Source organism: Esox lucius, chromosome 21, assembly GCF_011004845.1.
Source record: "Esox lucius isolate fEsoLuc1 chromosome 21, fEsoLuc1.pri, whole genome shotgun sequence".
NCBI classification, from domain to species: Eukaryota; Metazoa; Chordata; class Actinopteri; order Esociformes; family Esocidae; genus Esox; species Esox lucius.
The window spans coordinates 9,768,018-9,792,106 of NC_047589.1; the positions used below are offsets into that span (position 1 = coordinate 9,768,018).

Consider the following 24,089-nt stretch of genomic DNA (forward strand, 5'->3'; position numbering starts at 1 on the left):
ACATGCTGAGCGCATGTATCATAGTACGGATCTGTAGCCTGTCAACTCTGTTTCATGTCACCGGCTGCTTCACGTGTTTTGGCATGACCTTGGTTCGTGGCGATGTGAGGCCAACTGTGTGAATGAGGTGTTTGTTTCTCTGTGTTTGTGTGTATCCCCTGGGGATTCTGTCACGGTCGGTCATTTGCAAGCCTTACCAGTCTAGTTTGTCTAGTCCAGCATACATTCCCTGCTGGTACTCAGTGTCATGTGCCAATGAGACTGGTCTTACTTTCATTAATGAGCTAGAGGAGAACAGTGGTTTCATTATGATTGGTTAACCCTGGCAACACTATCCTCCAATCACAATTGATTAGGCAGCTGAAGAACTATTTTCTTTCCACGGTCGGAATCCAGTTGGTTAACAATCTTTTTTAATTGATCAGACAAAACCTGTCTGACAATAGAATCAAAAGTTACTAGCTCGTGTTTGGGTACTGAAACTGAAATTATTAACTGCATTTCCAACAAGAAAAAGTATTTGCGTAGCCAACAGCTGAATGTTTGTTTTTGTTTTGTTTAGAAACCAAATTTTATTTCCGAGGCTCCACATGTTGTCAAGGAAAATCTGAATGTTGTTCCCAGGCACAAATGAGCAACTGTGTCATAAATCTGGCTAAATATTAAATATTGAGATGGACAACATGCCAGTCTCTTTGGAAATGGCAAGGAGTGGCAAGCTTTGAAATGTTAGCTAAGTCTCCAAATTCGTAACTGGCCAGTGAATATACACTGCTCAAAAAATTTAGGGAACACTTAAATCACAAACCAGGTCTCAATGAAGGAAATATATTCAAGATCAAAATCTTTACTGTACATTGTGTAATTCGTTGAGAACAAAATGACGTAAGAACAGTCAATCGCACATGGAAGTATTATATATTGACATATATTTAGAAAACATATTTTTTATATGTGCCCATATATATACAGTGGGGAGAACAAGTATTTGATACACTGCCGATTTTGCAGGTTTTCCCACTTACAAAGTATGTAGAAGTCTGTCATTTTTATCATAGGTACTCTTCAACTGTGAGTGACGGAATCTAAAACAAAAATCCAGAAAATCACATTGTATTGTCATTTTATTGCCAGACATAAGTATTTGATACATCAGAAAAGCAGAACTCAATATTTGGTACAGAAACCTTGGTTTGCAATTACAGAGATCATACGTTTCCTGTAGTTCTTGACCAGGTTTGCACACACTGCAGCAGGGATTTTGGCCCACTCCTCCAAACAGGCCACTCCAAGACCTTGAGATGCTTCTTACGGAGCCACTCCTTAGTTGCCCTGGCTGTGTGTTTCGGGTCGTTGTCATGCTGGAAGACCCAGCCACGACCCATCTTCAATGCTTCTTACTCATCCTTCTTCTTCCTCCAAACACGGCAAGTGGAGTTAAGACCAAAAAGCCCAATTTGTGTCTCATCAGACCACATGACCTTCTCCCATTCCTCCTCTGGACATGCGCTGGCTTGAGCAGCGGCACCTTGCGTATTGTGTTACTAATGGTTTTCTTTGAGACTGTGGTCCCCGCTCTCTTCAGGTCATTGACCAGGTCCTGCCGTGTAGTTCTGGGCTGATCCCTCACCTTCCTCATGATCACTGATGCCTTGCATGGAGCCCCAGACTGCCCAAGACCGTCATCTTGAACTTCTTCCATTTTCTAATAATTGTTGCCTTCTCACCAAGCTGCTTGCCTATTGTCCTGTAGCCCATCCCAGCCTTGTGCAGGTCTACAATTTTATCCCTGATGTCCTTACACAGCTCTCTGGTCCTGGCCATTGTGTTAATACAGTTAATGAGTGGAGAACAGGAGGGCTTCTTAAAGAAAAACTAACAGGTCTGTGAGAGCCGGAATTCTTACTGGTTAGTAGGTGATCAAATACCTATGTCATGCAATAAAATGCAAATTAATTATAAACAATCATACAATGGGATTTTCTGGATTTTTGTTTTAGATTCCGTCTCTCACAGTTGAAGAGTACCTATGATAAAAATGACAGACCTCTACATGCTTTGTGAGTAGGAAAACCTGCAAAAGTGTTAGTGTATGAAATACTTGTTCTCCCCTCTGTATATATATACAGGTGCTGGTCATAAAATTTGATTTATTTCAGTAATTCCATTCCAAAAGTGAAACTTTTTATAATACTGTATATTATATTCATTCATTACACACAGATTGATATATTTCAAATGTTTATTTCTTTTAATTGTGATGATTATAACTGACAACTAATGAAAATCCCAAATTCAGTATCTCAGAAAATTTGAATATTACTTAAGACCAATACAAAAAAAAGATTTTTAGAACTGTTGGCCAACTGAAAAGTATGAACATGAAAAGTATGAGCATGTACAGCACTCAATACTTAGTTGGGGCTCCTTTTACCTGAATTACTGCAGCAATGCGGCGTGGCATGGAGTCGATCAGTCTGTGGCACTGCTCAAGTGTTATGAGAGCCCAGGTTGCTCTGATAGTGGCCTTCAGCTATTCTGCTTTGTTGGGTCTGGCATATCGCATCTTCCTCTTCACAATACCCCACAGATTTTCTATAGGGTTAAGGTCAGGCGAGTTTGCTGGCCAATTAAGAACAGGGATACCATGGTCCTTAAACCAGGTACTAGTAGCTTTGGCACTGTGTGCAGGGGCCAAGTCCTGTTGGAAAATGAAATCTGCATCTCTATAAAGTTGATCAGCAGCAGGAAGCATGAAGTGCTCTAAAACTTCCTGGTTAGACGGCTGCGTTGACCTTGGACCTCAGAAAACACAGTGGACCAACACCAGCAGATGACATGGCTCCCCAAATCATCACTGACTGTGGAAACTTTACACTGGACTTCAAGCAACGTGGATTATGTGCCTCTTCTCTCTTCCTCCAGACTCTGGGACCTTGATTTTCAAAGGAAATGCTAAATTTACTTTAATCAGAGAACATAACTCAGCAGCAGTCCAGTCTTTTTTTTCTTTTGCCAGGACGAGACGCTTCTGATGCTGTGTCTTGTTCAAGAGTGGCTTGACACAAAGAATGAGACAGCTGAAACCCATGTCTTGCATACTTCTGTGCGTGGTGGTTCTTGAAGCACTGAGTCCAGCTGCAGTCCACTCTTTGTGAATCTCCCCCACATTTGTGAATGGCTTTTGTTTCACAATCCTCTCCAGGGTGCGGTTATCCCTATTGCTTGTACTCTTTTTTTCTACCACATCTTTTCCTTCCCTTCACCTCTCTATTAATGTGCTTGGACACAGAGCTCTGTGAACAGCCAGCCTCTTTAGCTATGACCTTTTGTGTCTTGCCCCCCTTGTGCAAGGTGTCAATGGTCATCTTTTGAACACCTGTCAAGTCAGCAGTCTTCCCCATGATTGTGTTGCCTACTTTTAATTTTATGACCAGCACCTGTATATATACACAGTAGATATAATAAGTATACACACCCCTGTTAAAATGCCAGGTTCTTGTGATGTAAAAGAATGAGACAAAGAAAAACAATGTCAGAACTTTTTCCACCTTTAATGTGACCTATAATAATTCAATTGAAAAACAAACAAAGCTTTGAGGGGGGGAAATACAAAATAAAAATGTTTGTGTATATATATATATATATTTTTTTTTTCCTTTTCTTTTTTAAATATATGCTAATATATGTATAATATGTATTACTAATGTATGGCCATGTATTTCATACATATATTTACATATTCAATTTTAGCCGTTTTCAAATATGTTTTAAAATGTCTTAAATACATGTAAATATATTTCCATAAACAACAAAATTATAGTTGGTAATATGAATTTAGCATTTACATCTAACTGATATATTTCCATATTTGAATTGTTTCTTGTCATGTGATTAGTATGTTTTCTAGTCGTTTCTTTGAGGAATGACATTCATGATACTGTGTTAAAATGTATGCATATTGTTTGCATAATGAGTCTTTTTTTCAATGTAAACTTGGAGTGCAAAGTGGTTCATTGTATTGAAACTGAAAAAGGTGCTATATGCTGCTTGACAGTGACAAAAGTCAAAACTTTGGTGAATTTACTAAACATTTATCATTATATTGTGACACAATGGCAGTGGTATGAAACTGTGAATATATGTAAACACAGCTACGAAAAAAATTAAGAGACATTCCTTTCCAAAAAATGTGAAAAGGTATATTTTGAGTGAGGAACAGAAGCGTTCCCAGAGGACGTCAATGTCTTCCTCATCCAGGAACTGCCTACACACTCTGACCATATGAGGCCGGACATTGTCCTGCACCAGGAGGAACCCAGGGCCCACTTCACCAGACTGACGATAGGTTTCATCCCGGTACCTAACAGCAGTCAGGATACTGTTGGCTAGCAGGTACCAACTCATGCTATCTGTCTTGACAAGGACACTAGCAAAATGCAAAACTAGAGAAGAATCAGTCAGGAAGGATAAGGAGAGAGCATTCCCTTTTGGGAGGTTGTCTTGCTTTTGCCACTGTTGTCACTTTCATTTGCACCAAAACATGTAACATCGAATCACAATCGCTTATGCTTCCTAACTGGACAGATTGATATCCCTGAAATTTGTCTTGGTGTTATACTGTGATGATTAGTGTATATTTTTTAAACGAACAATTCTGTGAACTCATATCGAAATAATGTTTTTGGCTCTTTTTGTTTTCATATTAGGGACCAAAACCTAATTTGGTGAAACCTAAATATTTCCAAAAACCTACCAACTTGTATGTTCAACAGAAGCCAAAAAAAAAGGCCATAGAGTATGATGTCATACTCCTGAGGAGCATGTACTGGCAGATGATCAGGCCAATCATCGGTCTAGACAGAGATGAGCAGGCCAATGCCATTACTGCATTTGTTACCGGTAAATGACCATAGTGTTCCACACAACAAAAATATATTTCTATAAAATATTTATATTTCAGTTCTGGAAATGCTGGCCAGTGATTTTCTTTCTATTGGAGATGAAGTCGTTGGAATGAAGACAACGTGAACCCTGGGCTGTCAGCACTTTGGTTCGTACCCAAACTGAATGACTTATGGTTCAGTCTCCACTGTCACTGTCACCACCTTTTGTACCCTCATCTCAATGGGCTTTGGTCAGAAGTTGTGCACTATGTAGGGAATAGGGTGCCATTTGGGGGCCAGGCCGATCTTACCTCAGGAGAGAGGTGAGTGCTCAGTGTCTTATGATGAGCTGGGTGTACAGAACATTCAGTCTTGGCTCAGAGGCGTGCGGAGAGTGGCAAGAGAATGCTCCTCTGTTTCTACTCCTTTTGTGTTTTTTTGTATTCTCCTACCGAGCCTGAATTTTCTCTCTTTGCCTCAATCTCTCTCCTTGTCTTTCTCTCTCTCTAGCTTCATCTAAAACTCTGTTTGCCAGCCTATCAGGGCCACCGCACACACACACACACACACACACACACACACACACTGTGCAGGCTAGCATGCTGCGTTCTACATGTAATCCTCCTTCCCTCTGTACCCGTTAATTCACTGTAAATTCCTCAGATGGTGGAGTCACTGTGGACGCGTTTTAGAGTGTGTGTGAGAATGTGTGCGTTTGTGTGTTTTTCTTCCGGCTACTTCCAGTGTCAGGACATCATCTTTTCACACGGTTGAAGAGGAGTAAAACTGAGCTCAGGGACAGTTTGAAAGAGGGAAGGACAGAGAGAGAAAGAGGAGAAAGAGCGATGTGAGTTTGAGGTGAATCGGCAGGAATGCGAGCCGCTGAGTGTGCGTGTATGTGTGCGCGCGCTCGTCGGCTGAGCGGTGACGTGAAGCGACTGACACACATCTGGAACTGCTTCAGCTGCTGCACCTGAGGACCAGAGATCACAAATCCTCTCTCTCTTTCTCTCTCGTGCTCTTTTGCTCGGGCTCTCTAGTCCTCCCTCCCTCGCTCTGTCTCTCTCGCCGGGTGTTCAGTCCAACAGTTCCGCGCCAAGCATCAGCAAAGCACTGGAAGAGCTAAAAAGAGGAAACGGAAAAGAAAGACAAGAGGAGCGAAATCTGGAGTTTTCGGGAGAACAGCGGAGAGAACTACTGCAGGGAGAAGGAGAAAGGGGGAGAAGAAAGCCGCCTTCCGATCTGGAACTGTATTGAGAGTCAGTGACAGCATGACCGACTGAAGAAAAGGTGAGGATGGGAAGAGGAGCGTGAGAGCGGGCGATCGAGAGGGAGAGAGCGGACTCGATGGCTGGAATGCGCTGACACCACTGCTTGACTGCGTTTGGCCCGGCACCTACTCCCAATCCCCGGGTTCAAGCAAACGAGCACACGCGCGCACCAGCACACCCACACACAGCGCTGTTTGCTTTGTAGGGTGAACCCAGGGGGCCCCCGGCCAGGAGAAGAGCGTGCCTTCCAGGGAGCCGTTTTCTCGTCACGCCCCCCCCCACACCCCCCTCTCCTCCTCCTCCCCCCTCTTGCCTTCCCACAAGTGCCCTCCTTCCTCCCGTTGCCCAGCCTACCTGCTCCAGTCAGGACTCGCAGAGCTCAGTGGAAGACACACAGCCTGAGGTGCCCTGAGACCTGGAATAATCGGCCCTTTTTCCTACGACACAGACCTGGAGCTGACCGAGACTGAGAGACCAGGTGACCCGGGCTCCCGCTGACCTCCACCAGGATGTCAAAAGCTTCGCGACTGGCTCGGCCCTCCTCGGCCGGCGCTGGTTCCAAACTGCCGTCCCCCCGCAAGGAGGCTCCCGGAGGGGCCCGTGCCAGGGTGGTGAGCGTAGGCGAGAAACTGATGAGGGCCGGCAGCGATGGGACCCCAGCCAAGCAGAGGGCCCTGGCTATGGCCGGCCCACCTGAACAGCAGCCGGCAGTCAAACAGCCGACTCATACTGAGTCCCAGAGCCAGGACAATCAAAGCCAGTCACTGACTGAGGACATGGTGGCCCAACCCAGGCGCAGAATCAGCCCGCCTAAAGCTTCAGCCCTCCCACAGGGCACTATGCAAAGTGAGTACTTGACGACACTCGTGTAGTTTTTCCACTGTTGCCCTGGTGTAGACCCATTAGTTTTAAACTGTGGACAGTGTTGTGTGTTTCATAGCAACTGCTGGCCCCAAGGGCTTGTGACTAGCAGAATCAACAACCTCTGCGGCCTCAGTCTAACACACAGAGACATTCATGTGGCGGTGTGCTTAAACAGACATCTCTTCTAGTCTGTTTTGACTTTTCGCTGGTAAAGACGTCCTGTTGTCTCATTGTATACAATGTGCTTTGTGGAATAGGCTAGTAGTTGTTGCTGTTACATTGAATGAGGACTGGTGTAGTTTCATTAGTCCGATGTAAGGCACCAAGGTGGAAAGCCACAGAAATGGTAGAGCAAGGAGGTGGTAAACCACAGAGGCTGTTAGCTATGAGGCTGTTAGCTATGAGGCTGTTTGCCACAAAGGCTGTTTGCCACAAAGGCTGTTTGCCACAAAGGCTGTTAGACACAGAGGCTGTTAGCCATGAAGGCTGTTAGCCGTGAAGGCTGTCAGCCACGAAGGCAGTTAACCACTGAGGTGGTTAGCTACAAGTCTGTTAGTCACCAAGGCGGCTGCCATGGCTGCTAGCAACGATCCTGTTAACCACAAGACTGTTAGCCACCAAGATTTTCTTATTCACATGCTACTCAGTGTATGGGTTTGTTTGGCCCAGTGGGATTACTAATGTGATCTGCTACATAAGTAAACAGGATTAGTGTGTTATCAGTTTGGTGTGTGTGGGTATTGGTCTGAATTGTGTTGGTGTGATGTGGATTAGACCTATCAGGGCTGTTTCCTGGCTTGTGCTTTAATCAGACTTGCTTTTTGTTTCTTATTGGAATTACCGTTAGCTGTTTCCAAGGCAGTAACCACTCTCTGGGGGTCCAGAAAGACTGATGTACAGTGTCGGGCCCAGGATATAATTGTTGTCATGTAGTTTGATGTTCAAGGGGATCCTGTAGCAGAATGTATTTCCTGTTTCGTGAGGTAAACGGACCTAATGTTGGAAACAAATGCATTTAGTTCCATTTGTTAATTTACCAAGCAAAACAATTGTAGCAGGGTTTAAAAGAGTTTAGTCTCCTTTGTTTTTAGTTTTTTTGTGTGTCAGAAAATTGAGTAGCGGAAGATCATGTCACGGGTATTATGAATGACAGCTCTTGGCCGGATTAACCGTCTGCTTCCTGCCCCGGGGGACGCCTGGGAGTCAGAAGAATTCCTCACCTGATCACATGACTGAATTCCCTGTCATGTTGTTGTTTTCCTAATGCCATCTCTGTGGGGGGGGGGGGGGGGGATTAGGGTAAGGGATGGGGGTCTGATCACTCACTTTTGGCCCCATTATCACATTCCCTCGCCCCAGTCAGCTTGGATTAATCACAGTTTGGGAGTTTCAGGCTGTATCCCAGAACGTTGCCTCACCCCGGTCAAAAGTAGTGGACTAGGGAATTGGCACACTAACCCTACCTGTTTTTTCCCCCATGTCATTGCTTTGATGTTTTTAAGGTTAAATCTGTTTTTCGGTGAGTATCTGGTGTTGAGGAACAGTAAACACTCATGTTTATTTAAATGACAGACATTCGGGCGCTGCATATGCCCCCTTGTCAATCATGTTTGCTACCAATTACACACACGCACACACACATACACACACACACTGGTGTCAGGTCTGAGGTATGTGTCTCTCGTCTAACTTGGAGAAATTTGGGAGGAGGGGAGACGGGCAAAGACAGGCTTTCTGCGGGGGGCAGGGGGCCGGGGAGGACGGAGGTGTGGCCGTGAGTCAAACTTTCGGGTGACAGAAGGAGGTCAGGAATGTGAGCAGGGCATGCTGGGAAGTGTGCAGGTCTGGAGCCCTCTGTGTTTGTGCCAGTTGTCCCTCCCCGCAGCAGAAAGTCAGGTTCTGGGTTTTGAGAGGCAGGTCTGTACTGGAAACCAGATGTCTCCCAGCCTGTGGTTCTGTGTGCTCTCCCTGACCTCTTCACACAAACACACCACTCCGGACAAGAGGACTCCTGCCGTTCCTGCATCCACACACATGACTTCACGCAAACACACACTTATTTTAGTTTATTTAGATCGCATTTCAGAATCCAGATAAGGTCCCCAGAACCCCCCCCCACCCCACAAAAACACACACACTTTCTCCGTCTTCATCTGTTCCTCAGTCTTTTTTCTGTCTGGTAATACTTTTCTCTTTCGTCTCTTTCTCACTCTGCCATTCTTTCTGTACCTGGCATACCACGTTTGTACCCACTGTCATTTCTAAGACAGGAACTGCTTTCATCCAGGCCATTCCCACACACAGACCGTCTTTCTTGAAGACTTTGAAACAGAATACATGATCTGTGTATTGTTGCAGATGGATGCTTGGAGGAGCTACTCTCTTCATGTTTGTTCGCTATGTGAGGCGGAGTGATGATGACGACAACGACAGAAATCTCCCCTTACTTCCTGCTGGGGCATGCAATGTAAAAGCAGCCCTGTGAACGCTCCATCCGTGAAGCTGTTTCGCTGTCTTTTGTTGTTCGCGTGACCCCCTTGACTCGCTGTCTTTCGGAAAGGCTCTTTATTGGTTCTGCAATCTTCCCTAAACAAATGCGCAATGACACAGGCGTTGTCGTAATCGAATTAAGTAACCTAATACGTTTTTATAAACAGGAATCCCGTCCAGGGGCTGTACATTCAGCTGACACAAATTGGGAGTAGGTTCCAGTCCCGTGTGGCTCAGTCGGTTCTGTTTGCAACGATTTTCCAATGGGGGCCAGAACAGAAATACACAATGAAAATGGAAGCATTCAGTCTTAATGAGGGCATCTGCTAAATGACTTAGATGTAGAAACTGTATTTACCCTCTGAGCCATTTTGACTCAAATAAGACACATGATAACTGTGTGCTTTACCTCGTAAACCTTTACGAATGGATATTACCGATACAGGTTCAAAGGTTAGGCTTTGGTCCCTTTTTTGTCTGGGCTTCATAGGTCAAATGGCAGCTTCACTGGCGTCTTAGGCCGTGCTCATGTCTACTTTTCAAATCACACCCTACCCCCTATTTAGTGTACTATATAGGATGAGAAGTGCACTGTGTAGGGGTTACAACCGAAGCACGTAGGTCAGAGTAGAGTCCATGTTGCATGGCTGTGGTCGGACATTAAGACAGTGTGACAGGTGACATTTCTAGCATCTGGTAAATCTTCAGAGTTGACGCAGGCCACAGGGCAATGACTCGGACTGAAGCTGAACTAAATAAAAGTCTCTGCCCTTAAAGACCTCTGCTTCGGCGCAAACCTGCTGTTCCGTGATCCAGCGCTTACATGGCATAGAAATGTACAATGAACTCTTCTCCACTGGAGACCTGGGTTCAATCCACATTTGCTTTTTTACTACCACTCACCTTCTGACCAGCTACTGTGGGAAAAGGCCATGTTGTGTACCACAGAGTGAACTATGGAGTGAAAGAAGGAGTGAACTATGGGGTGTACAATGGAGTGTGCTATGGAATGAACTATGGAGTGTATGTACTCTGGAGTAAACTGCAGTGTGAACTATGGAGTGAACTGTATTGTGATCCATGAAAGTGAACTATAGAGTGTGGCGTGAACAATGGAATGGACTGTAGAGTGCACTAAAGTTAACTGCTGAGTGAACTATGGTATGAACAGTAGAGTGAACTATGGAGTGTACAACAAAGTAAACTGTATAGTGAAATATGGAGTGAATTATGGAGTGTATGTGCTATGGAGTAAATTGTAGAGTGAACTATGGAGTAAACTGTAGAGTGAACTACGGAGTGAACTATGGACTGAACTATGGAGTAAACTGTAGAGTGTACTACGGAGTAAATTGTAAAGTGAACTATGGAGTGTACTATTTTGTGTACTATGAAGTGTCCCAGATGTCAGTGTGCTAAGCTGGCCTTTTTAATGACACATCTGGCAGGGTTTAGGCTCTGAGACACGCACTGATAACAGACTGGGGGAGAGGGGGGGGGGGTACTGCTAGTCAGCATTATCAATCACCATCTCTATATCTTCAAACCCCCACACACTTATCTCCCTCCGTCTCTCCCTCTCTCCCTCTCTCACCCACTCTCTCTCCACCTCTCCCCTTGTTATCTCTGTCCCTCTCCCTGTCTAGCTGTTTCATGACCAAGTTTGTGCTTGGATCCCCAGTGTGGTTGACCTCAAGGCGGCTCTTTGGTATGAGTGGACTATAAGAAATGCACCTATACCAGGAATGTCAGCTTTGAGTGAGGGCGGAGGAGTCAATAGCAGCATGGTTAACCGGTCAACTTCGTAGGGAGAGATCTTTTCTTTTTTTCCCTTTTTTTTGTGTATCATAGCATAGGCAGTGGTTTCAACAGGGGATTTGTCTGTACATGAAAGAGAGGAGGGCTTTCTCTTATTTTTCTCTTGTAAAGTATCAGAAATCACAATTAGGATGCAGTTTGAGAATGTGTGTTTGAGTGTGAGTGCATGAAAAACACCTGTGTTCAAGAGTGTGCATGCACGTGTGTGTGTGTGTGTGTATGAAGGGTTATATACATGTATTTGTTTCAGTAAGGGTAGCGTGAATGCATGCCCCTACCTGTTCCAAGCCCATACTGCTTGTGGTGTGTGATCATTCTCAATGGGTTGTCAAATGCCTGTTTCTGATTTGCTATTTTGGCACGTTACTTTTGGCAGATGGCACTGGAGCGTGCGTAGATGAATATCGCGGCATGAAGGTTGGCACCGGGTTATTCCATGCTTGAACCCGATAAGCTGAGCCATTTCACACAGATGTTCCCTGTAATTGTGTTCTGGACTAACAGTTTTTGATTTCGGATGGAAAAAGTGAGTGCTTAAACCTGCACAATCCAAACTTGATGACTTTGTTTCTATGCGAGATGAGATCGCTTTCCTTGAAATCGAAAATTAAGTGAAGAGAGAGGATTACATTAATTAATGCTTCTTACTACACATAAAGCCCTCTGGTTTATCTAGGATTTAGACTTTGGCAAACTTGACAAACTTCGGACAGACTGGAAGTCTTGTAACACACTGGCCTACATTCCGAAGCTCTCAAAGCTTCTTCATTTGCGTTCTTTTATTACACTTCTGGTGGGTTTTGAAACAATTTACCTCAGAGATTGTTTGTATAAAAATTGGTCAAATGCTCCATTGACTGATCGACTGTATGACATATCTTTTTTTATCTATCTTTTTCAGGCAAAAGGCTTGCCTAAGGGAAATTACATAATGAGGGGTGTCACAGACAATGCCAGTGCTGAGTCTCAAATGGCATAATTTTCCCCTTTCAGCACTTCTGACCCTGGGTGAATGTAGTACACTACGTAGGGAATAGGTAGATTTTTAGGATGCCACGCAGGTTATTAAGCTTGTGCTAAAGCTTCAGTGATTAAAAGGGAGACTTGCCAGACATTGGCAGACTTATGTTGCAGGAGGAGTAGTAACTGTAAGACACCTGACATGAATGATCTTACAGTCAGACACACTCAGCCAATTTCTAAGTCAAAAGACTTCACCACTTCAGGTGAATTATGGGAATAAGAGGTTTCGTGGTCGCCATGGCAGCAGGGGCATTGGCTTTGAGGTTGACAACTGGGTAACAAAAGCCTTGTTCAAAATCGTAAACTCTGCAAAGCACCGTGGGTAAGTTGGGATTTTTAGATCTGTCAATCGGTGAAACATGCCCACCGTGAAACAGTATCTTGATCAGATGACCCAAATGACTGTACATCCTTGGCTGTGTGGTCTCAGAATGAGTCAGTGTGTAGGATGGTTTGAGAGTGTCATGGTGTCCTGATTTTGAACTCTGGTAGACGTGTTCTACTATTGTTTGCTAACAGGATGCTTATGTGTCATCCTTCTATCTGAGCAGACTAGAATCAGGTCACTGAGCAAGAACTGTGTGTGAGAGCTTGTTTGGTCTAGTGGAAGTGATTTATTGAAGCCCTAGCTTTGGACAGTTACAGTAAACTCCAAAAGTATTTATATTTTTTGGGGTGTTTGCATTCCAGCACATTGGATGTTAAATGATACAATGGCTCTGAGTTTAAAGGTCATTTCAGAAATTGAGGCGTGTTTGGTACAAAAAGTAGAAATATTTAGTAGTTGGTTGCAACGCCTCTCCGTGTAATGATTGTCTGATGCCAGTGACCCACAGACATCCAGACACTGGGCATCTTTCCTGGTGATACTCTGCCAGGCCTGTACTGTAGCCATCCGTTAGTTCCTGCTTGTTTTTTCAGAAGTTGAAAGGCATGCTCGGTTGGATCCACCGTGTCTGACATATGAATTTTCTCCAAACTTTCCTCTTCCTTCACTCTCATACAGGTTGGTTTTCATCTCATCCATCCATAATACTTGGTTTCAGAATTCTGCAGTCTCCTTTTGGTACTTTCCATGACAGTGTGACCTGGCCATTCGATTCTTGAAGCTTGTTCAAACCCTCTGAAGATCTGTTCGTTTACTCTCATCTGAATGGTAAACTTTGACACATCAATGGTTACATCCTGGAGAGTGTTTCTTATCTGTTGGACTTCCTTCAACATTGTAAGTACTCTTTACCCATCCACTATGGTGGTCTTCCTTGGTCTACCAGGTTGTTTATTATTGATAAGGTCACCAGTGCTTTCCTTCTTAATATAATGAAAGGTTGAGTTTTGCATGCATGATCAGTGGCATTGGACTGGGTGGACAAGGGGTTCTAAGTACATAGGGCCCTAATTTGTAGAGGGGCCCTAGAAAATTTTTGAATCTTGAATGAAGAGGGGAGGGGCCCTGAGAGACTTCATAGGTACAGGGCCCAGAATTTTGTGCTACACCCCTGCGCATAATATTTGCAAATGGAAAGCATAAACTCAAGACTAGTAGACATTGTCAGCTCTCTTGGACATACACAAATGATGCTAACAAAGACAACTGCCTGATATGAAACTATGTACAAAATGTACTATAATTTCTAAATGGTTCATCCAATATGGATAAACATACCCTCAAATTAAAGCTGACAGTCTGTACTTTAACTGTACTGTCATTGTATAATTTTAAACCCAAAGTGATGGAATACAAAGCCAAAAAAACACAATTTGTCACTGTCCAAATGTGTGTTTGTGTGCGTGTGTGCGTATGTGCATGTATGTGTGAGTGTTTGCCAGCGTACGGTGAACGTGGGTTAGACTGAACTTATTTCAGGTGATCATTCAAGACATAGCACAGGATTGCATCATTTAAGGAATACCACCTGTTAAATTCCGCTACACTCTGGTAGCCCCCCTTATTTTCTGTGTACCTGTACACTACCCAGCCTTTTGTTCCTACATTTTTATTCAGAGCGCAAACCAGAGACCCTCCACTGAGCCCAAATTTTAGAAGATGATAATGGGACCATATTCACTTTATAGAACACTGCCAAAGTAATGCACTAAAGTGGACAAGTTGTTTGGGATACATTGTTGAGTGTTTCCCTGGTCTCATGTGTTGCCTTTGTCGTTAGCTGTTAGCCCTTGTGGCTAATTCATTTGACTGGTGGTTATCAGAGGATGCTAGCTCCCCCGGAGGCATCGCCTCTAAAAGAGCACTGTGCTGCGTGAAAAATCAATATGCCTCTGCCTCCTTTTAAACCGCGATGATTCGTTTAGATTGGAGCCTTGAGGACTACATGAATACTCTGTGTAACCCAATTCGCTTTCCTTTCTTTGCTATGGATTTCAGAGTACTTTCACTTAGCGCTGAATTACCACACTGAATTTGATGTTAAGCCTCATTAAAAGTTTAACACCGACTGTATTCTGTCAGTGACCCTTTGGTAATCATGCTTTGTTCCTTTTGGAGGGACTTCACAACAGAGTTTGAGTTTATTCATATGTTTTCCACACAGATCAATTCCCCTTTTTCGTGTACATTTTAGTATTTCCACATCTGTGATTATGCAGATTAAGACTACATTTGTGTGTCAGCATCGCATTGTCCCAAATCATACAGCCCCACTTAAGCCATAAGCAGCCCGTTTGGGCCATTGCCATGGCAATCTAAAGAACTGTTCTGCTCAGGAGAATCTTCCTCCTAGCCACATTATGTTCCGTGACATGTCATCTTGACTTGTGAGACCGCTTTGCCACTGAACGTAATAATGCCTGATACAGCAAAAAAAAAAAAAAGTTTCCTGTTGACACACAGCGGTTTTATAGAAAGCACGTTGGGTGGACATGATATGTTACCAACTGTGCCACCGCCCATACAACAATGAATACACCCAATGCTGAGAAATGGCATGTATTGTTATTCTTTTTCAATAGAGAAGACCGGGACATTCCAGCACCTGTGTGTAATAAGGAACTGTACAACTCTATGCACTGGAGGGATTGAAATCGATCTTTACAAATGACTTCAGTTGAATCTATTCTTAGGACTACAGCACCGTGCTGCTCTTCCACAAATGATTCCTGGTATTCTGAATGATTCATTGGTTGATGACATTTTTAGCTGTTGTGTTCATCACCGTCAAGCGACATGCCGGCTCCCTGTCTTAAGTGTTCTCAAGTGTGACCTTATTCCCTGCGTAGTGCACTTCTTTTGCCCTGAGCCCATCAACGAAGCTTAGCCGACTAGGGAATAGGGTGCCGTTTGGGATGATTGTGCAGTGCGTGTTTGACCGGACTGGGTTTTGCCTGTACACACTGTTATTTCGGATAGCCATTATCTGTAAACCTCTAAAACCCCATTTGGCAGAGAGAGAGCATAGCCTCTTGGCCTGTTACTGACCCATATTTACTGCTGTAACTAAATACCCTTTGATAAACCAGATTCCTGGATCCAAAATTCAAATAAATCAAAATCCCCAACCACTCTATTACAGATTTATTTTTTTAGGCTTGACAGTGAGGCTGGTTGGTGATTCCTGGACCACCTTTACAATTACATACAGCTTTAAACCTTTAACCCAAACTGTTACCCCCCAAATGCCATCAGCGGATGTGTAATAGTCCAATTCAAATAATTACAGATGCTAGTCATGCTTAAAAGTAGGGCTACACACATACCAACCATTGTTGAGAGGGCTATCCAATATCCAAAACGTAGCCCTCAAAGCCTTCCTTTATGTCTAGAGACATAACTCTATTCTTGAATCATGAGGATCCCATTGATGCCAAATGAATTCCCATTTGTTAAATGAATTGCTAATATAGTGATTGGGCTTCAAGTATGAAAATATGAATAATGTGGAATTCAGAAAGAGGCGTTTTAAAGTCATATAAGGGCACATTTACCTGAAGAAAAAGGTCCTATTACATGAGATTTGGTTTGATGTAAATATTTGTTAAGAAAATGAAGGACAGCAACAACCCACACTGTCTGCAGTTAAAGCATCTCCAATTATTTTTCATAAGTTTCACTCGTACAGTGAGTAGTTGAACTGGTCAAACTGGCAAACCATGCTACCATGTAGTTGCACATGCATTCCACTGCTACAGTAGCTCGCCTCTGTAACTAAAAGAACGGTGTATAAGTAATATAGGTACTACATGTGTGCAATCAATAATGTAGGTCACTGAATAAACGCGCCCGCTGAATGACCAATGTCTACACTGTAAAACATGTATGTTAGCTTGCCCAATTTCCAGGGCTCTGCCACCAAATTTCTCTGTGTCTATTTGGTGTAACATTGATTCCCAGCTCAGGTGGAGAGAAACGTTGACCTCAGCTACATCCTGTGTTTCATAAGGCAAGTGTCTGTCTTTGAGCCTTGAACGTGCTGCTGAAGCGCCATGGGCAATGCAAATTGGGTTGGGGGAGGCATTGTCGACCTCAGAGATGCTGATAACTGTGTATTTGTTTTGTTGCTAATAAAACAAAAGTTGTGCAATTTTTTCCCAATGATAAATACATCATGGTAACGGGCACACCGTTCAATTGACACCGTTAAATGTTTAGAGTAATGAAAAAATCGGAATGTCTGCTTTGACATGCTCTTAATATGCCAGAGACTTCTGTTTTGCACTGGTTTGTGCTCGTAGAAACAAAAGTGATGTATGCCATCTGACACAGAGAGAACACCGGGCTACATAAATCCCTCCGCAGTCTTCCTCTCACTCTTTCTTTGTCGTTCTTTCTCTTTCTCAGCCTGTCTGGCTGCCTCTTCCTCTCTTGCTTAGCCAGAAACGTCCCTTACAGCTAAGCTGCAGAGGAAGACAGAGTAAGTCAGTGTCCTGCTGGCACTGACTTGCTGGGGCAGGCTGTATTCTACCTGTACCAGGAAGAGGCCTGCGCTTTTCTAATACCGATGCACTTGTGTAATGCGGATCCATGTGAATACTGTGACTCCGCAGGGGACGGTTGTTAGGGTGTGTTAGGAGTCACAATAGCAACCATTGTATTTTATATATGTTGTGCGGAGGTATGGTGCGTGTGTGTGCGTGTGTGTGCGTGTGTGTACGTTTGGTTATTAGGCCAGGTGGTTGGCATGTATGTTTGTTTATTTTTCAGCTGTCGCTCTAGGGCATCTGGCGATAAAGACCTGCTTGTCTGTCTTTTATGTGTTTTACGTCCAGAAGTCATTTTGTGTATGTTTCCACCTGTAATCACAATCAGACTGAAAATAAGGTAGTTCAGCTAAATGCTTCGGATGTAAGTATAGGCTAGAAGGCATATATTATATTATAACAAACCTTATTTTTTATTTTGAATAAATGATGGAACTTTTAGAACACTGGCTATGAAAATAAATTAGAAGTGTTCTATTTTTGGGCAGAGAATACCGGTATGATAGCATCCCTTTGAATGAGCACATTGTTTAACAGCAGAATGGATTGCATCAAAGACGGTATAATGCATTAGCCAATTAGATGGCTGCCAAAGTCGGTTCCTTCCTGCTTGTCACTGTGGCCTTAAAAGCCACGTCTCTGTAATGAATGAGTCTTTTTTTTTCACTCATTAGATTCCTGCCTCATGGAAAACTTGAGTTCTTAACTCATTCCCCTGACTGGCTATACAGGCAGCTTTTTCGTTTCGTTTCAGAGATAATTGTCTTTTATCTGTGCTGCCCCCACCAGAGTCCAGCTTATTGAAATATTTTAGACAGACACATGCTTATGCAAAAATGCGTGCACACACTTCTTTTTCATCATTAGGCACTCCAAATTCCATGCATTAAACTGCCAGCCATGCTGTTGGTCAGAACCGGATAAAGAATCCACTGTGCGGTTTGAAGGGGTGAATGCAAAACATCTAGGTTTTTTCTGCCCTCTATAATGTTTATGTGTTGGATATTGACAAAAGGAATGCATTACACACTACTGGATTGGCCAAGGAGCCTTCACACCGAAAGGCCAATACAATAGTAAAGCTGGGAATAATGTACACAGCCTTATTGAAAGCCAGGTGTAATCAAACCTTCTTGGTGTGTCCCAAATGTCCCTTCTTGTTCCCTAGTGTCAGATAATGTTCTCAGCTCCCTGTCTCAATCTGCAGCTGTTATTACCGGAGTGGAGCCTGTGCTGTGGACAATGCTCTTGGTTATATAAGCAAATGGAGAGGAAATGGTTATAATACCTGACAAAACTGCTGCCGGTCATTTCAGCCTCAAACATCACATTTGCTTTTTCTCTTCCATGCTTTGATATACCATATACTCTGTCTCTCTCTCTCTATATATATATATTTGTCTCTGTCTTTCTGCTTCTCTCTCTGTCTCTTTCTTTTTTTTTTTTTTGTCTGTGTCTCTGTGTCTCTCTGTCTTTTTGTCTGTCTCTGTCTGTGTTTCTGTTGCCCTATCTGTGTCTAAGTATCGGTCATCTCTCTCTGTGTTTCTCTCTCTCTATGTGTCTCTCTTTGTCTCTATGTCTCTATCTAAGCAGGCCTTTCTTGAAGCCTCCTCGTGCCATTGTCTGTTTCGGGTTTGATAATGCCTCTAGAACTTCCATACATGGTTGTCAGTCCTCAGTAGTCTTATCCTGTATAGGCCAATATCACTTCAGGTATAAGAGTGCCCCTAGCAGGCCAGGTAAAGGATCTACAGGTAAACACACAATACTGTAGAAACAAATTCTTGACTTGTGCACCCGACTTACAGCACTGGACAAAATGAAGAGACCACCGCACCTTTTCCTTTCCTTTCCAAAGAAGTCGAAAAGAAAAGTTTTGAGTGAGGAACAGAAGCAATCAATTTGCAGTGGTCTCTTAATTTTAACCCTTCTGTTCCTCACTCAAAACCTTCCTTTTTCGAATATATGGGAAAGGAAAGAAAAAGGTGCGGTGGTGTCTTCATTTTTTCCGGAGCTGTATTCCCTCCTCGGTAGACATCTGTTGACACGGTTTCAGGGTGACCAAAACGGTCCAGGTCAGAAATTGCTCACTGTGTAGGGAAAAAGGGTGCCATTTGGAAATCCGTCAGAACTTAACCCTTTGCAGAGAGGCTGCCCTCCGTTTTCCTCAGCGTCCTTTGCAAGCTCTTTATGGATCTGTCAGATGTGCTTCTCTTTATCCCTACTGGAGAGAGAGAGCGGTTTAATTAAGACTCATCTTAAACTCAGCTCACTGTCAGCCCGTCACCTCCAGACATTCTGCTCCTGTCAGACTTTGACTACGGAAAGCCCGGAATAATACTGCATGTGCACGCATGAATGCACACACACGCGCACGCACACACACAAACCTGGAACACAGGATGAAATTCCGTCTTTAGGTATTATTGCTCCTTTTTGGAGAGGAGAAATAATATGGTTTAAAGCAAAGTGATGTCATCGCTCAGAGATGTAAGTTTGAAGCCAGACGGTTAAAGCCATCATGCAACTGACGCAGTGTTTTGTAGGACTCTCACCGAGTGGCGAGAGCGAATGCCTTCCAAATGGCAGATTTGGAGGAAAGGAGGATTTTAGAAGCACGTGTGAGGACTCTGGCTTTAAAACATCATAGGGAGAAAATAATGAAACTTAGTTTGAAATGATCCGAATTTCCCTCCACAATACATGGACACGTGGCTCTCTCTGGGCCTGATTCAGTCTGCAGCCTAGTTGATTTATCATGGAATGCATTTGAAAAGGGACCTACGTCCATGTTTAGTCAACTTATCTCAAGTGTGAATGGGGCTTCTTATGAGTTCTGAGATGCTACAACTGGTGGGAAACTGGATTCTCTTCATTTAAATATGTGTGTGTTAAATGTGTATGTGTGAGGAGTAAATGGGTGTTTGATGTGTGAGGTGTGAGAACAGTCAGGGGCAGGTTCAGTGTGTGTGACTTTGTTGGTCCCTTCTGGTTCCAACCTGTAGATTCATTTGGCAAACATCACAAATAGAATGACTGTGTGTCTTTCAGAAGTCTCAATGTCAAGATAGGAGATGATCGTGTTGATGAATGATGAGGGCAGGGTCACTTTGCTCGTGGCTTCCAGCTGGCTCAGGCAGTGACCTCTCCTCCCAGGATGTCATGTACAGTGCCTCGGGAAAGTACTCAACCCCCTGAAAACCTGATCCAGAGCGCGCAGGACCTCAGACTGGGGTCAGGAAGACAACAAAACGAAGACAACGCTCCCCATCCAATCTGATAGAGCTTATGTGGATCTGGATGGAAGAATGGTAGAAAAGAGGGGTGTTGGGTGTAGGTTGATGGCAATTATTTTTTAACTCATTTATAAATTCAGTCGGTAACAAAACAAAATCTGGAGAGAGTGAACGGTTTTGAATACTCTTCGAAGGTACTTGTAGGTATGCCAGATACTCAGACGGAAAGTCAGTTCTCTGGCCTCTACCTGCTCTCAATTATTTTCTCTATTTAGATTTTTCAATTTAACAAACTTGGCATGGGATCTTGTTTTTCTCATCAAAGCAAGTGGAAAATCATGAAGATCAAAAAACATGTATTTATATAACATAAAGGAAATCAAAAATATCAACTCAAAGGTTTTTAAAGGATTAAGGCATTCTAAGAGTGTTGTAACTCCCCCCCACCACTCTCTACGCCCAGAGATCTCCTTCTCCCCACCACTCTCTCTACGCCCAGAGATCTCCTTCTCCCCACCTCTCTCTACTCCCATTGATCTCCTTCTCCCCACCTCTCTCTACGCCCATTGATCTCCTTCTCCCCGCCTCTCTCTACTCCCAGAGATCTCCTTCTCCCCACCTCTCTCTACGCCCATTGATCTCCTTCTCCCCACCTCTCTCTCTACGCCCATTGATCTCCTTCTCCCCACCTCTCTCTACGCCCAGAGATCTCCTTCTCCCCACCTCTCTCTACGCCCAGAGATCTCCTTCTCCCCACCTCTCTACGTCCAGAGATCTCCTTCTCCCCACCTCTCTCTATGCCCAGAGATCTCCTTCTCCCCACCTCTCTCTACGCCCATTGATCTCCGTCTCCCCACCTCTCTCTACGCCCATTGATCTCTCTCTCTACGCCCAGAGATCTCCTTCTCCCCACCTCTCTCTCTACGCCCATTGATCTCTCTCTCTACGCCCAGAGATCTCCTTCTCCCCACCTCTCTCTACGCCCATTGATCTCCTTCTCCCCACCTCTCTCTACGCCCATTGATCTCCTTCTCTCCTCCTCTCTCTCTACGCCCATTGATCTCCTTCTTTCCTCCATCTCTCCCTCACCTGCACTCTCTCTCCCTATAAGCCAGTGGTTTTCAAACCAGTCCTGGGGACTCCCAGCCATTCCATGATGTGTTCCAGAGTTAGCACACCTGAATCAACTTCTCAACTGAACATCAAGCCCTTAACTGCTTGAATCGGGGAAGCTAGTTCAGGTCTGTTAAATTGTGAGACGTCCGAGGTTCCCTCAGAGAGGTTTCAGACTCACCGTTTAGAGTCACCAAAAAGAGGGGGGAAACTGTTCCAGAAAAAGACAGGGGAGAGGATTTGGAGAAACGGCCCCGCGCACCACACACTCACAGATAGGCTGTCACCACATTACCTCCGCTGGTCCTCGGCTGAGTCCCAGCAGGCCAAACCTGTGCCAGTCCCAGCGGGCCAAACCTGTGCCAGTCCCAGCGGGCCAAACCTGTGCCCATGACACTGTATTGTCCCTGAACACCATATTGGGAACTGGGTGCCATTTTAGACGGAACAGTACGCTTATCCAGACATGAGAGGGTGTCAACAGAAACTACACACGCATCCAGCCCTGATAGTAGAATCAGGCGATATGACGTTCAGTGTGGATAGTTCGGGCCATCTGGGTGGCTCACTGCAGCAGGGAGTCTCCCAAAAGGATGTGTTCCATTTTGTTCACAGGTTCCGACGACGGAGAAAACACTTCACCGTCTGACATGTTTCTAAAAATGTTAATGTGTACCGAATGAATAATTGGTGGTTGTTCAAAAGGCAAAATGAGAATGCAAAGCTTTAGATTAACTGGCGTCTGTCCTGCATCTCAAAGTACAGGGATCCATCCTTAGCATGCGTGACAAGCTACGTCTGCGTTCAGTGTTTACTGGTCTGGATATGAAAGGATGTTGCTGAAATATACAGAGAAACAGTTCGACTGGGAGTCATTAAAACCTGTCACAGCAAGGTTTACGGTCTCTTTATTTATATTCATCCCGTGCCCACACACTTCTAATTCTGAAACTTCAAATCATGCCTGAGAGGTGGGATCGCCCTGGTAGCAACTGTTGGTTTTTATACAAATACAAAAGAACAGTCTTTGAGTTAAGTTGAAAAAACTGTTCCTGTGTAAATAGTGCAATGCCAGTTTTTATTAAATTGAGCCCTTATGATAATAACAACTAATTTCCTTGCAAAATGAGTGTCTTTTTTTTATTTTAAGTTATGATTGCTAAAAGTGATTCTTCTGACTTTTACTGTACCACCATGATGTTCTGTAAGACTAAATTTATGATTCTGAGTTGTGATATCAATTATTACCTAACTTAATAATTGAACGCACTAGGTCATTTTTAAGAAGGCGAATTTGAATAGCCTGCAGGTTCACGTACACCGGGCCCTTCCTTCAGTAAAATAAGAACTAATGATTGAAACACCCCAGTTTCATCTCCTTTCCTTGAAAATAATCATCTCAAAGCTCATCGTGAAAATGCTGAAGACCTTTGTTAATATCAGTGGTTTGTGTGTGCTTTAATAACACGTTTCAATAAGGTTTCAGTTTTTGTGGTTATGGCAGTGGTGCATTTTTTTGTTGAAATAATGCCATGCAACTACAGTTTCTCCTCTGTGGTTAATTCATACTTCCACTGAAAGCATGTGCATGATCTCCATTTGTGCATGGATTGCATGAATTTAATTTGTGTACAGGAGTCATTTTCTAGCTTTCTTTGGTTTTGCTTTCGTTTACGTAGCGTAATGGTCAGAGGTTAAAGCACCTCTGTTTGTGCCGGGGTAATATTGCCGCTTACAAGTAAAAAAAACAGTGTCATGTTTAATAGAAATTATAATAATGCTGTTCTATGAACAGAACTGGAGGACCAGCTTGTTCTGCAATGGTGGTGTGAATACCTGTTGATAAACCAACATCAGTGAATCTTCTAGCTTCGGTTAAATCTCAAATTTGGCAGCATTTTATATTGTACGTTATATATTGCCATGGCTTGTTGGCAAATTTGCGATGACACCAACCCAGTGTGAATGTAACGTAACGGTCAGAGTACCTATGCGTGTGAGGTTTACTGTGGAGCATGCTAAACACTGTTCATGTTACTGATTTGATGGATCATGCCATGAGTGTCATAGAAAATTGGAGCCAAATGCATCACCAGTCAACCTCAATTTATTGAATTATAAGGTTGTTGTCTGTGTACTTCAGGCCATAGCTACTTTCAGCTATTTTTAAAGCTGCCTTTTATAACATTGTCAGCATTGTTTTACCTGTTCTTATTCTGCCTTATTGCAATTCAGTGGAAATTAAAATGTTAAGGTATACTATTTAGTGGTATTTTAGCATACTGTTTTACATGGTTTTCTTCATTGTCCATCATTTATCAAATCCTTTATTTCATAAAGTGAGCATTGTGCTGTCTTTAAAACTGGTATTATAAACCGGTTAGTTTAAATCCTGAATTCTGATTAGCTGAAAGCTATGGTATATGAAACCGCATATCATGATATATGGCCAA

At 43.6% G+C, this 24,089-nt stretch overlaps 1 protein-coding gene across 11 annotated transcripts in view; it reads left to right on the forward strand.

Annotated features, from left to right (window-relative positions):
- The window catches only part of si:ch211-285f17.1 (sickle tail protein homolog), a 157,916-nt gene that overhangs the window by 36,393 nt on the left and 97,434 nt on the right, over positions 1 to 24,089 (forward strand). For 7 of the 11 annotated variants that reach the window (XM_010899448.5, XM_010899450.5, XM_010899449.5 and 4 more), the window contains exon 1: positions 6,496 to 7,003. The exons of 1 other annotated variant lie outside the window; for it this stretch is intronic. In XM_010899448.5, coding sequence (XP_010897750.2) covers positions 6,667 to 7,003 — 337 coding nt within the window. In that variant the 5' untranslated portion in view covers positions 6,496 to 6,666. Of the gene's footprint in view, positions 1 to 6,495; positions 7,004 to 24,089 lie in introns of those variants that run through there. 3 more of the 11 variants (XM_010899458.5, XM_020041744.3, XM_020041745.3) reach the window with 1 other exon arrangement.